At 44.0% G+C, this 13,976-nt stretch overlaps 2 protein-coding genes across 16 annotated transcripts in view; one reads left to right on the top strand and one right to left on the bottom strand.

The window, feature by feature from the left end:
• The window catches only part of RNF32 (ring finger protein 32), a 31,193-nt gene extending 27,322 nt beyond the window's left edge, over positions 1-3,871 (bottom strand). The window contains exons 1-6 of one of the 15 annotated variants that reach the window (XM_084786966.1): positions 3,670-3,769; positions 3,300-3,454; positions 2,909-2,980; positions 2,681-2,771; positions 1,842-1,932; positions 1,037-1,301 (exon numbers count right to left, since the gene is read on the bottom strand). In XM_084786966.1, coding sequence (XP_084643092.1) covers positions 1,037-1,301; positions 1,842-1,856 — 280 coding nt within the window. In that variant the 5' untranslated portion in view covers positions 1,857-1,932; positions 2,681-2,771; positions 2,909-2,980; positions 3,300-3,454; positions 3,670-3,769. Of the gene's footprint in view, positions 1-1,036; positions 1,302-1,841; positions 1,933-2,581; positions 2,601-2,680; positions 2,772-2,908; positions 2,981-3,205; positions 3,231-3,299; positions 3,455-3,654 lie in introns of those variants that run through there. The other 14 variants (XM_084786964.1, XM_084786963.1, XM_084786965.1 and 11 more) reach the window with 14 other exon arrangements.
• LOC311599628 (uncharacterized protein) overlaps positions 3,543-13,976 on the top strand; it is a gene marked incomplete at its 5' end in the record, with an annotated part of 111,987 nt that continues 101,553 nt past the window's right edge. The window contains one exon of the mRNA XM_084785655.1: positions 3,543-4,093. Coding sequence (XP_084641781.1) covers positions 3,543-4,093 — 551 coding nt within the window. The remainder of the gene's footprint in view (positions 4,094-13,976) is intronic.

Genomic DNA, 13,976 nt, shown 5'->3' with positions numbered 1-13,976 from the left:
AAACTATAAATATGGAAAAACAGATCCATAAGAATTTAACAATTATACTTCTGAATCAGTGATGTAGGGCTATGGTGGGAGAAGTGAGACTTTCTCTCAAAGGGGGGAAAAAAAAGGTATGGCCCCAGTGCATGACAGGGATCCCATCATGGATGAACGAGGGCATCTAATTTGTGGATGCTATTCAAACTGATGGCAAAGTGTTTCACCAGAAAGCATGGAGCCTCAGAAAATTTTGGCAAAGGAGTCCCTTGAAATGAAGAACACCACGACAGTTCAAGTGAAGGATCACTACACAGATTCAAGGAAAGGTTTGGGCTGAAGAGTGTAAGCATCACTGCTGCCTCACCTGGAGGTGATGAAGCTTATTAAGGAGGAAGGAGACCACCGGAAGCTGGCCTTCAATTCAATGTAACCAGGCTCTCCTAAAAGATGCCAGATGGAACGTACATTCAAAGACACAAAGATGTAGACACATACCTGTAACCCACGCACTCAGGAGATTGAGGCAGGGAGACTGAGAGTTGAAGGCCAGCTTGGGCTATATAAGGAGATTCCCAAAGCCAGCAAAATTATGCAAAGGAAGGCAGCAGGGCTTACTGTATAGAAACACAGACGCGACTCTGGGATTATGTGGAGTGCCAAAGGGCACATGATAAAGCCAGGCACAATGTACATACCCAAGAATTCACACTCACAAAAGCAAGTCACCTGCCCCTGTTGCTGCAGCTTCATCAGAGTATTGCTGACAGCCATCTTGTTTATGGGATAGTTCCATCAATAACCCTTCATCTCAGAAGTGAAAGCAAAACAAAACAACCAAAGAAACCTTGGCAAACAAAAAGCTGGCATTAGAGCCTTAGTAACAACACACTTGGCTGCCAGGACCTGCCGATAAAATGAAAATGTCAAGGTTGTATTTTTACGCCAAATACACCATTGTTTCATCCTTGTAAACAGGGCACCATCCAACTTGACAGGGCTACACTGGGTTAATTAGCATTAAGCCAAAGGGCAAAAGACCAGATTAGCTTACCTAAAGTTAACGGAGGCGGTGTGGGGTCTAGAACGTATTCTTTCTCTGGATCCTCCACTTTGGGGCCCTCTGTAGTTTTTCTCAGCCCGGTATCCACTGTGGCCATTGCATTTCTCTTGAGAGGTTTTGATTTGTTCTCATTCCTTTGCACTTTTGTCTTACAAGGATCTGCTACTGAGAGATGTCCAAGTTGGAGGTCATGTAAAATGTGGTCCTGCAAGGCGACTGCAGTGACTGCTAAATTGCCTCTTTTGGACGAATGATCCTAAAAAGTGTGCAGGGGGATCTTATTTACCAGAACAGTAAGTAACATCATGTAGAAGAAAACTGAGGCTTGGTGCTCCACTGACGCTATAGGAATGCCAGGGCGACAGCTAAGTCAGAGCAAACCCCAGGCCCAACATCCATCCATGTTAGAAACACAGGGAAATCTTTTCATTTAATTAGTGGAACCTTAATCATAAACCAATAAATTCAAACCTGTATGTGCTTAAGTAAGCTCCTGCTGTTTTGCTGTAACTAAATCAGACTCCAGTCAAATGCTAAAAGGAATCTTGTTCTTAAGTACAAGATCTTTGGTGAAAACTTTTAAGCATCTCCTGCAGAACCAGGTCCTTGAGCCAGGAGGGGCCTGCAGGCAGTACTTGGAGACTTACTGTATGTTACCCACAGCACACACCTCCCACCCACTCCCAGTTTCTCATGGACACAGGTTTGTAAACTATTTTTATAGCTGTTGAAGGTCCAGTTAGACTACATCCCATGGGTGAACCCATGTGTGTGGGTTTTGAGGAAGATGGAATACCTTAGTTTTTAACATGCTCAATCAGGAAACACTGTGGTGTGGCTTCCCCAAACTCTAGCATCACATTACAATAACTTCCATTCTTCTTCTTCTGTGAACAGAGAATGAGAGTGTATGTAAACACGCAGGTCTACCAGGGCCGCGCAGAGGATGCTAATTAAGAAAGGCAGCTACAGACTGGCACGAGCTATCCCTCCCGATCTACACAGTTGCAACCCAGTCCATCCCTGTCCTCAAACAGCTTAGCACAGTGCTGGAAAGAACGCAAATATAAAGAACAGTCTAGCAGTAAAAACAGTCCTAGGGCAAAGTCTTGGACCAAAATCAGATACTAAGTAAATGCATAACCCTTAAAAACATTTAACCCGAGTCTTGAAGAGAAAGCAATGATGCCCTGTAAACCAGCATGGTGTAGTTTTTCCCTCCAGAGAGAAAGGAAACAATTCAGAAGTGGATGTAAGGGGCATGCTGGCCACTTTTAACCTATCAACACACAGGTGGGAGAGAACGGCTTTCCACTTTTGGGGGCAAGCTTAAACATCTCTGGCTCAGCTTTTACATCCATAAAACACACAAAAATACTGACATTGAGTGATTATTACACAAAAGAAGAAACACCCCGCCAAGGGCTTTCAAGGGACTGTTCTGCAGGAGATACCCATAAATGGTTACTGTTGCTCCAATTCCCTTAAAAGCTGGGGGAATTAAAAAAAAAGCTGGGGGAATTATTTGGTATTGACCTTTTAAGTTTTGGGACCACAGAGTTATTTTTTATGAAGGCAAGTGTCCATAATATTCTACAGTGGAGAGAAATAGAGCATGTTTAAAAAAAAAACAACCTGGGGGGTGGTACTATCTTGCAGGAAGGTGCTGGCAGCGCAGCTGGGCCACATGTACGCATGCCCGGGGCCCTGGGTTCTACCCCCAGCACTGCAACAATGAAAAAGATTACAGGAAAGTGAGTCCCATAGGAAGTCGTGTGTGAGACAACTGATTTAAGACTAAGAAAAGAACCCAGCTGCTCTCCAGCTCCTTCAGAAGCCTGGGGCAGTGTTCAATGTGCCCACCTTCCTGCTCCTTTTCAGTTCTGGCATGAAGATCTATGAAAAGCGTTTGTACTCAATGTTTCTTATCATCGGCTGGAGAAAAGCATGCAAAATACCGAAAGTCACTGCCATTATTTCCTAAGTTCAAAACGCCTGTAACTCAGCAAAAATCAAGTGTGCATCATATCAAAAATTGCTTAATTTTCAACAAGATTCATACCATCGTTAAACCATAGGTGGCTAATTAGTCTACAATTTTATCTAGTTTTTATTGTACTCTTGTGACTAATATCAAGGTGAGAGCATTAAAAAAAATACCTCATCAAAGTCCCAGTATCAGCAAATTATATAATTCAAAATACTGAAACGTGCCAGATCTAGTATGAGAAAACATAAAAGGATAAGAGGTGACCTGTTAGTCTGGCAACAGAAGAGAGGTAAACAACTTCAGCTGACACTAACAGCCACAACAAAATACTGCCTTTAAGTCTCAGCTTGCACAGGGTTAGGAGGTTGTGCCAGGTAGGAAATCAGCACGTGATGACAAGGCAGTTAGTCGCCAGTACTCTAAGTGATCAAAAGACAATATACACATCACTAAAAATGCATAGGAAACACGGCATATAAATTTAAACTAATCCCACAGAGCCCAGTGATGTCGTTGGACGTCTGGCCCATGGTACACCACACGCCATGGTCAGCGCAGGCAGGACCCGCGGGCGCCCACAGACACCCGGACCTCCCACCCCAACACTACGCGACTTCACTGCCTCCCTCTGCACCAAAGATTCTCTACGCCTTGGACAGCGCTGCGGGACAAACGCAGCCGGCCTTCACCACCACCTGCCCAGAGCCGCTCCTCGTTTCCAAGGCAACCAGCAGCCTCCGCGCTTCGAGTGCGCATGCTCGCACGCTCCGCCGGGTCTTCAGTGCGCATGCTCGCAACTTCCACCACCTCCTCCTCCGGCGGACCAGACGCCCTCCGGGCCTCACCAGCTGCGAGCGCCTTGAGGCACGGACGCTTTGCGTCATGGCTCCGCCCCTCGCGGAGTTGTCAGCTTCCGGACGCTGGGGAGGTTACGTCGTCGTGGGCCGCGCGCCGCGGGCGTGTGTGGTGAGGCGTGCGCGGCTCCTCCCACCTCTTCCTAGGCTGTTTCTTCCGCGTCCTTCCCGCGGTCGCCGGCTGCGCTCCGGTCAAGCTGCGCGGTGCGTCCCGGGGGGTGCGCTGACCTGTGCGGCTTTTGTAGTGGGTTCTCTGTCGCCCCCTCAGTAGGGAGATTTGTTGACAGTCTCTCGATTGTTTCGCGAGCAATGTGGCGTCGCCACCTGGCTTCCCAGTGTTCCTCTCACGGTGGCTGCATTGTCCAGCCTTGGCTCCCGGTAATCGCCCTAATTATCAGCCTGTTGCCGGGTGCTGCCCTTTTCACGTTCGTGTCTCAACCCTCTGCCATCCCCCCCACCCCCCACCCCTGTGGCTCCCTCCAAGCCCTAGGGTGTCATGGCTGCTCTGAAAGCTAAGGTGAGGGTGGAGAGAGCTAGCTATCTTGCGCCTGCTGACTTTCCCCAGGGTACCTAGCCCCGCAGCACTCGGTGCCATCTCCTCTTACCCCTCTAAATCTGCACCCCGGCGCAGACCACTGAATCAGTCTTGAACCCCAGGGGTCCTTTAAAAGTCTCTCACTTCTTGTGCCAAGTAGAAGTCTGTATTGATTTTCTCCTGCCTCAAATGACAGCGTTGTAAGTAAATTGGAATACAGTTCACCTGGAAGTACAAAGAAAACACAAAAATGCAAAGCCCTGCACACATAAAGTCTACAGAAGTTACTGAGCTGGAAAATGGTCTTCTGTCACCAGAGTCCGAAAAGTCGATGTAAATCTAATATACATGATACATTTCTGGAACAATATAATTTTAAACTCAAAAGTTACAACTCCCCCCACCCCACCCCCCGGCAACGAGCTTTCTGAGTTTGCTCTATTTGAATCCTGTAGAAGCAGATTAAAAGCAGGCCAACTCTGAGTAAGTTTTGTTACGAAATTTTCACGTGGTGGTTAAAGTTCAGGTGTTTTCAAGAACTAGTACACTCTTAGCTTATGTTTCCATAAGTTCTACCTTTTTGCAGTCTTAACACTAGTCTTTATTGAAGCCTAAGTGGGAGAAGCTTTTAGATACCATTAACTAGACCTGAGTTTTAAACCTACACTTATTTTTAAGATGTCTGGTTTTTGGCAAGTTGCTTTGTTTTCCTAAACATTGGTTCTAGTTAACAAAGAGGGCCTTGCTTCATCATCAGTTATCCCCAACAGTAGCCCTGGAAGTTACTCTGTGAGTGAACGTGTGGCCAATTGAAACTGGTTGGAAACCCTGGTACCATGATGATGGTGACATCATGGGGTGGGGGGTGGGGGTCCTGGCTTAGCTGAGCCAGCCACAGGAACTCAAGTGGTTGGGGGGGAGGGGCGAATTTGGAAAATTCCTTTAATTCTTCCTGCTGAATGTGGGAACAAGAAAAGACACGAAACTGCAGCTGCATCTGTCCCATAAGCATCATGGGCTAAGAGCCTGAAGGTGTGGGGCCACCAGGTGAACCTTAGAAGGAGGATTATACAGGAAATGGAAGAATTGGGATTTGGACCCAGTCCAAGATGGGTGATGTAGTTTGAGCCCTGCAGCTAGCCTGGCTCTTGGTCTTTTTTCTTAGCCTGCTTCATCTATCGTGGGTCTGATTTTCTGTTACTTGGAGCAGGAAGAACTTCAGTGAAAATGGGGGTTCTTTTAAGACCTTCAGGCTGAGGTGAGGTTAAAATGTGATAATGTATGTGAATTGCTTTGGACAGTGCCTACTGATCGTTCTGTCCTGAGGTATTCCTCTCCAACTTCATAAAGTTCTTTTTACAAATCTCATTTAAAAATTCCCCACCGTATCCAAATGATTAATTCCTGATGTTTTGTTAGGGTGGCCATTCTTCAGTTAGTCATAAATATTTTTCTTTAGTCTTTTGCTTAAAAATTTCACCTTGTAATTACTACTTTGTGATAGTAGTATTCCCCTTAGGAGGAGTCTCTTTTGTTGCTCAGTGTGATTCAGACCTCAGGACCTAAGACGTACGTTAACTTATCCTCCTTCCTCAATGGCGTGAGTATCTGGGACAATATATATGAGCCACTATGTCTGGCTTATGTTTTGATTTAAATATTGCTTTTGCTGCATCCTACAAAATTTGAAGACTAGTGGTTTTATTTTCCTTAGTTCAAAATATTTTTTAATTTCTTTTGAGTCCGGTAACATGGTGCTGTGTCCTGGCCAATGCAGATACCTACAAAAGGGTTGCCAGTCCTTTTACCCACGCCTTAGAACATCATGTGAGTTATAACATCTGCCACTCATTTCTCTTACCCTAAGTTGTAATCACCCAGTTATCACTCTTTTTCATTGAATGGAAAAACAGACTGGCTCTGAGTTTCTGTCCTAAATTATCTTCTTTTTCTCTGCATGACTTCTCTGGACAGTTCTCAAAAGTCAGGTCTTTTGGTGGCAGCTTCCTGAACTTCTCATTTGTTAAAAAAAACCACTATTTTTAGACAGGGTCTTACTATGTATCCCAGGGTGGCCTGTAACTTGTTGTGTAGCCTTGCTGGCCTCGAATGGACATCAGTCCTCCTATCTCCTTCCTGATGGCAAGGAATGCAGCATCATGCCCAATATTTTGCATCAATTTTTAAAAGAAATTCTTTGAGGTAAAATCCCATAGAACAACACTGGCCATCATAGAGTGAATAGCTTAGTGGCATTTGATATGCCCACAGTGTTGTATAACTACCTTTCTCTAGCTCTGAAACATTCCTGTACTGCACAGTGGAGACAAACCCCGCACCCATGCAAAGAGTGTCTGCCCCAACCCAACCCCTAGCAGCTACCAATTTGTATTCTGTGCCTATAACCTTAAGTGTCTGGCTTCTTTTATGTGGCATTTTTGAGGTCCCTTAATGTCTTAGCATGTACCAGTGCATTGTTCCTTTGTATGACTGAATACTGCTATACACTGCTATATCACATTTGATTATATGATCATAAGTTCACAAATAGGAGCACTGCCATGAAACTCATGTTTCATTTCTACTCTTACCACTTTTTTGTACGTGAAATCACTGGTCAGTATGTGTGACTTCCAGACTGCTTTTCACAGCAGTTGCTCTACATTTTGTCCTCACACACAAAGTCTGCGGCTTTGGTGCTTCCATATCTGTCCTAACACTTGGTGTTTTCTGCTTTTGTCTTGACACTGAGACAGGCTTTCCGTATTACCCTAGGCTTACATTGAATTCATGATCTTTCTGCTTCAGCCTCCTGTGTAGTGGAATTTAGATGTGAGCTACTATGCCTGGCTTCCTTTTTTAAAAAATCCTATTAGTTCGGAGATTGTATAATGGCTTTGTATCTTCCTAGATGCAGGTGAGGTGGTGGGTTTTCATGTATTAGCTCTTTAGTAGGAAGTGTCCTGCTGACAAATCTTTGACCCAAAGATTGTGGTGGGCATGTTCATTCTTCTGATGGGCCATCCACGGTGATTCTCATTTCTGTTAGGGTTTTGAACTTGTATTCCCTTTTGATTCTGTCTTCTTCCCTTCGCTATACTCATATTTCTCATCTCCCCTTGCATGTGGCTTATGTGTTTCACCAGAGCAAGGCAGGTTACTTAGTAAAGAAAAAAAGAGCTGTTCAGTGTGATGCAACCAGCTTGACTCTGGAGAGAGCCTTGCACTGGATGCTATGCAATGGTAGGAGTTTCTGAGTCAGGCTTGACCAGAAGCCTTACTGAGTCAGAATGTATCTCAGGCTTTTTATAACAAAAGAACAAATTTTGGGTTCTTTTACCTTGACCATAATTCTAACCTTACCTTTTATTCTTCCCAAGAAGATGCTCCAGTGGCCTGAGGACCTCCCATTATGTCATCACTGCCGTAATGAAGAGCAAGCCTAGCATAACCACTGGAGAGCAGACAACATCTTAACTATATTAGCCACTATCTCATTACTCACAGTTTAAATCCCCTCTTGGTTAACTTCAGACTCTTCCATGGTTTCATTTGCTGCTGCCTTCTGGCTTCAGGAAGTGCATTTCTTGCCTGCTTGCATGCAGCGTCTTTCCTGTTGAAAGCTGGGCATGTGCATTGAGTGATATGACCTAAAGCCATAGGGTTTTCGTATGAGATCTGAGGCTTCTTAAGTTGGGGTTGTTGACTGTTGGAGCAGAAAGGAGGTCAAGGTTTTCCGTGTCCTCTAGTCTTATTTTAGCTCCTCACACCCACCCCACACAGTGTCTTTGGGTTTTCCTTGGGACTTTTTAATGAATTCTGTGACCTTTGGTACCTGAGCTGTCGTTCAGAGATAGACATGCTGTCTGTATTAGGGCCTAACTGAGAAGTAGGGCAGGATGCGCAGGAGTGCACCATGCTAACTGTATCATGGCGTGTGACACTATTTCTGGAGAGACATGAGCACATCTGTTCACCTCAGATAGGGAACTGACAGCAAACCAAAGAAAGTATACGGCCAAAGTCCAACACGGTGATAACTTACAGGAGTGTGTGCGAGGAATTACAGGAGCAGTAAGGACTCAGACGTCTGCATCACCAAGAGTCCACCCTAGCATGGCTGACAGCTGTTAGAAGCTCACTGTACTTTCTGCAGGCATCAACAGGTTGGAGACTGTTTCAGGCAGCTTAGGTAGTCTGAGCCTCTTTTAGACCTCTCAGCTTGTCTGAGAGTCCTCTAGGTAACTTGGCTGGTCTCCTCCTTTATGGTGACTTGGCTATTCTGCAAGTCTTTTCTCTGTAGTCCTTATTGCATTTGGTCAATTTTAGGGGCTTGCTAAAGCTTTTGAGTTGTTTACTTCCTTAGCTTAGCCAACTTCCATTTAGGCTGGAATGTTTGACCTCTTGTTAAACATCCTGTGTCTTAAAAAGCTTCCCTCCAAGGTTTATCATGGAGGAAATTGCTGCACAGACCTGGCCTTCTAGCCCCACTGATCTAAGCTATGCTGATTTTCTTGAGCTAGTTGCTATATGTCGTGGGGCATGACATTGGGATTACTTACAGGAGTGTGTGCGAGGAGCTACAGGGGCAGGGACTGTTGTCCGTTTGTTTATGCGTCTCTCAGTGCTTCCATGTACTGCATCAGTTTCCACTGTTACACTAAGATTGTGCCACCACCTTTTTGTACTGCTAACCAAGGGCATTAAGAAACAAGACTTGCTTGTCTGATGAGTCACTCACTCTATAGGTTGGTGATTATAGTCAGGCTGAGGAGGAGGTTGTATTGGTCTCGGCTGGGATAAAAGGTAATTTTCTTAAAAAAAAAAAAAAAAGAAAAGAAAAGAAAAAAGAAAGAAAAAGAAGCCAAAAATAAGTAATATTCAGATGGCGCCCATGGGCCGTTGGATCACCTAAGCTGGCTGTGTGGGGATGGTGAGGCAGTCTAGTCGGTCCATAATGCTTTTGTGCTTGCTTCTGTGCATGTGCATAGGCAGGAGAGATATGGCAGGAGAGCCAGGTTTAAATAGTCACCACATGCTTGCTAGTGAATCTGCAGTTTTGCTCCTACCCTATTTCTAGTGTGGCCGTGGTTATTCACTTTGTTCAGGTAAGTGAAAGTGGTTGCACATAAGCACATAAAGAGAAGACAGCTTAATGGCGGTTCAAGCATCATAACATGAAATATATCGTTACTTAACCTTTCAAGTAAGACATCAGTCCATGAACTCAGTATTTATGAATTCACAGATAAGTACTAAAAATAAGCTATTCTATATTACATACCTGGCTTTTTCCATAAATAAAGTTTCAAAGTGAATACTTTTTGTGAAAAATTTGAAGTTGTGAATGGCTTTTTAATTCATACAATATTTGTTTGCATCCATTTCTTTTGTCTGGACAGTTTCTTAGCAAAAGTAACTGATCTTGCTGACAGGTTACATTTCCACACATATTAAATCTTTTTATTATCCTTAAAATGAGTCATGAAGAAATTGTGTTGATCCTCAAGAACAGCAGCTGTGGGTTATTTAAGTGCATCTGGGTCCAGTGCCTCAGTTGTGGCAGTGCCCTCTTGTAATTGCCCTGAAATGTTTTCTTACTTGAGATCCTCTGTCTGTATGTGGAGGCCAGACTTTAGAATAAGACGATTTGGAGGAATAGTAGCCATAAAAGTCAATAAAGATCAAGGCATGGCAAAGTAATGGAGAGGGGAAGCATTTGGAAAGAATAACAACATATGCAGGCAGACATGGCTTGAGAGGACATGGATGGACTTATAAAGAGCAGTTGGGGCCATTCCTAAGAGTGGGAAATGTATGAGGACTCCAGATGTATGGGCCCAGGTGTATAGACTTCAGGATTATGGGTACCTGGGATGTGGGCCTCAGGTATGATGACTCCAGACATATAGACCCCAGGAGTATAGAATCCAGATGTGTAGACTCCAGGTTTATAGACCACAGAGATGTGGACACCATGATGGTGTATTACAGGCCTGGGATGTGGACCTCAGGGTGTGTGGACTCCTGGTGTGAGGACCTAGGATGTATAACTTCCAGATACGTGAAGTCTACTTGTGTAGACCTTGGAGTATGTGGGCCCCAACTGTATATACCCCAGGTATGCAGACCTCAAGGCTTGTAGGCCTCAACCATGTGCATGTCAACGTGTGGGCTGCAGGTGTGTGGACTGTAAGTGCACATCCTGTTGGATGTAGGGGCTTCAGAGTGAGGCTTAAGAATTGAGTATATGAAGTTGGAAGGAGGCAGTGTGTTCTGCCATATTGAGCCAGATTCTTCCTTAGTTTCCTCAGATATAAAAAATATTTAGAACTAGCAAGGTGGGCCAGTGGGTGAAATGCTTTCTGTGCAAGGCTGCCCACCTAAGTTCAGTTCAGTTCCCTAGAACCCGTGTGAGGGGGGGAGGGGAGAACCAGATACTCCTGAAGGTCATCCTCTGATCTCTACTGCATGTCACATACATCACACACACTAATGCTAAAATTTTTTAAAAATTGGAGAAGAATTTTAGATTCCCAATAGAAAGGAAGTTCAAGAAGAACCTTTTAAATCTGTTTACTAGCCAGGTGGTATTACACATGCTATTAATCCCAGCACTCAGGAGACAGGGGCAGGTGGATCCCTTGAGTTCAAGGCCAGTCTGGTCTACAGAGCAAGTTCTAGGACAGCCAGGGCCACACAGAGACACCTTGTTTTGAAAACCAACCAACCAACAAACAAATAAATGTGTTTATCATTTTAGACAATAACTCTTGAGTATGCAAACCCAGGTTACCATGCTTCGCTTTTGTACAGGTCAGAACTTCTGTGGTTTCTATTTGGTGGATGCATGCGCGCGTGCACACACACACACACACACACACACACACACACACACACACACACGATGGGCCAAATGACTCTGGTACCCCAGTTTGTCATTATTCTGTGTATGGTTATAAATGCATATGCTAATGCATGTGTTTGAATAAGGTAGTGCTATAGCATGGTGGTAAAGTGTTTATCTAGCGTGTGCAAGGCCCCATTTCCATCTTTAGTACCACAAAGAAGAAAGAGGGAGGGAGGGAGAGACGGAGACAGACAGAAAGAGGAAGAGGTGTTCAAATCTGTTTTAGAGAAGTTAAGTCTGTGTCCCAATTTCTTCACTTAGAAAATGGCAGACTAATTCCTCCCTTGCAAGATTTTGTAGGGAGTGAGTAACACACTCAGCTTGCACCTTGGGATGGAGGCTCTGAGCAAGAGGAGGCTGTGCACTGGTGGTGGCATTCTTGATAGAGTGTGACAGCCCATTCCTGCTCTGTCTGAAACTGTTCTTTGTAGAGAGCACCTGTAGCTGAAGCCCACAGGGAAAGCCACTGGTTGTAACAGCATTATTGAACATTGCCAAGGCTGGTGATTCAGTCTGGTCTGGGATAGATAACACCACAAATTGTTTCCAACCAAGAAAATGGTGCATTAGCATGTTTGATTTGAATGTGTACTATTCAACTTAAACCTTACAATGAGCTTTGAACAATAGCAGGGTGAAACCGCAGTCCTTTGAACAGTAGGGATTTCAGAACTTGTGGTATGTGGGCTCTATTTATGTCTTTTTCTTCATATTTGAAACTCCTTGTTTGAAAATGTAGAAAGTTCTATCATTTCAGACATCAGAATTAGCATTGAAAACACAGGATTCTTAATCAGGTTGATGAAAGTAATTTATTGTTTGCTGTGTCAAACATGGCATGCTATTTGTCACATTGTGGTCTGAATGTCTTTCTAGAAGCTTTTGACTTTGATCTAAGTCAAAGTACAATAAGTAGCACAGATGACAGCACAAAACCCCCCATAACACCAGTGATGTGCATTGTCACTCAGAGACTCTAAACCAACAAGTACAGAGGTGCAGAGTAAAGAGCTACCTGACTTTAAAGAGGCTTGTGCTTTCTTGTGAGAGCAGACCTCTGCCTCTCTCGGCAGAGACAAAGGTGTAGAACAATTTATTGGTTAAAGATTGGGTTCACTGTGTGCAGTCAAAAGGCGCCTCTTCAAGGCCAGATTCTGGTCCTTGCCTGCATTTTTAGGTAAACACTGGCATTTAAAAGACCTTGCAGAGCCAGGCTCCCAGCACATAAAAGCGGCTTTCTTAAACTGTCATCAGAGTGGATTTTAGAACGTGCTTTTAATACTTACAAGGTTGATGTTTGCCTTTTAAAAATGCTATTTGAGGTAGCTTTTTATTTAACTTCCACCTCGGCATGCCTTTTACCTGGTTTGTAGCAGCATTAAGGAAACTTACCTTGTTGTGAGACCAGACAAAGATTTAGAAAAATGTTGCACAATGTGACCTTTAAAAAGTCAAGGCTTAAAAAACAAAATAAGACAAGACAAAACAAAACAAAACCCCAAAAAATAAAACAAAACAAAAACCCCCTTGTTTAAACAGTATAAAAACTGGATGAAAAACAAAGGTATTTAATCTCAAGCTGAACACTGAGTCTCAGATTCTTTTATTGAGTAGAGTTGATTATTCTGCAAGATCAATTGTTTATCAGCACTGGGCTTCTATTTCTGTCTTTTTTTCTAGTTCTAAACAAATATTGCTGAAATCAAGAAAATGTTAAAGAGACGGATGGGAACCTTTGCATGTATGTGGTAAGCTTCAGATGCTGCTGCTGTGTAGAGGTACAGGAGCTTGAGCTTGTGTACCGCAACCTTACAACATTACTGCATGTACAACATACCTGCAAGACAGTCTGCCTAAGTACCCCCTACCAGTCCTTAGCTTCATGCTCTACAGTGAGATGGGCTTGTGTTCTTAAAGTCAAATATATTGAGGTAAAAATAATACTCCCTTTCCATGCCCCAGTTCTATGACAAGTGCAGTCACATGACCACTACCACACTCAAATTTTACGACATAACCACGGCCGCAGAGATGCTCTCTTAGGGTTACTTGTGGTTCCTCCCCTCAGTGGCAGTTGGCAGCTGGCAGCTACTCACCTGTCTGCAGTGCCTATAGCTTTGCCTATTCCACAGTGTTACATTCAGAAAGATTTACAATATGTAACTTTTGAAATCTGGCTTTTCTCCCTTGGCAGAATGCACTAGAAATCCTTGCATGCAGCTACACGCATGCACAGCTTTTGTTGCTAAGATTTATTCCACCAGTGACGGCACCTCTCGGTTTTCTCCTTTGCTGGTTGATGGACATCTGGGTGCTTTCCAGTTTTTGGAGACTACAAACAATTTACTATGAACATCCCTATAATAATTTCTCTATGAGCATGTGTTCGTATTTATGTTGGATAAACATGAGTTGTTGGGTTCTATGGTCAGTTTGTTCAACTTCTTTCCTGGAGCTCAGTACATGAGTTCTAGGGGGCTCACACCATCACCAGCATGTGGTACTGTTAGTTTTCCCTCCCTCTTCCCACTTCCTAATTATGAGCATGATCATCCTGGTTTGAATTTCCAAGTGCAGAGTGATACTGAGGCTTTTTGTTTGTCAGCCACACACTGTCTTTGATGATATATTTGTTCAGACCT

Source organism: Acomys minous (genome assembly GCF_964271855.1).
Source record: "Acomys minous genome assembly, chromosome: 6".
Taxonomy (NCBI): Eukaryota; Metazoa; Chordata; class Mammalia; order Rodentia; family Muridae; genus Acomys; species Acomys minous.
This window is presented reverse-complemented; position numbering and strand designations above follow the sequence as displayed.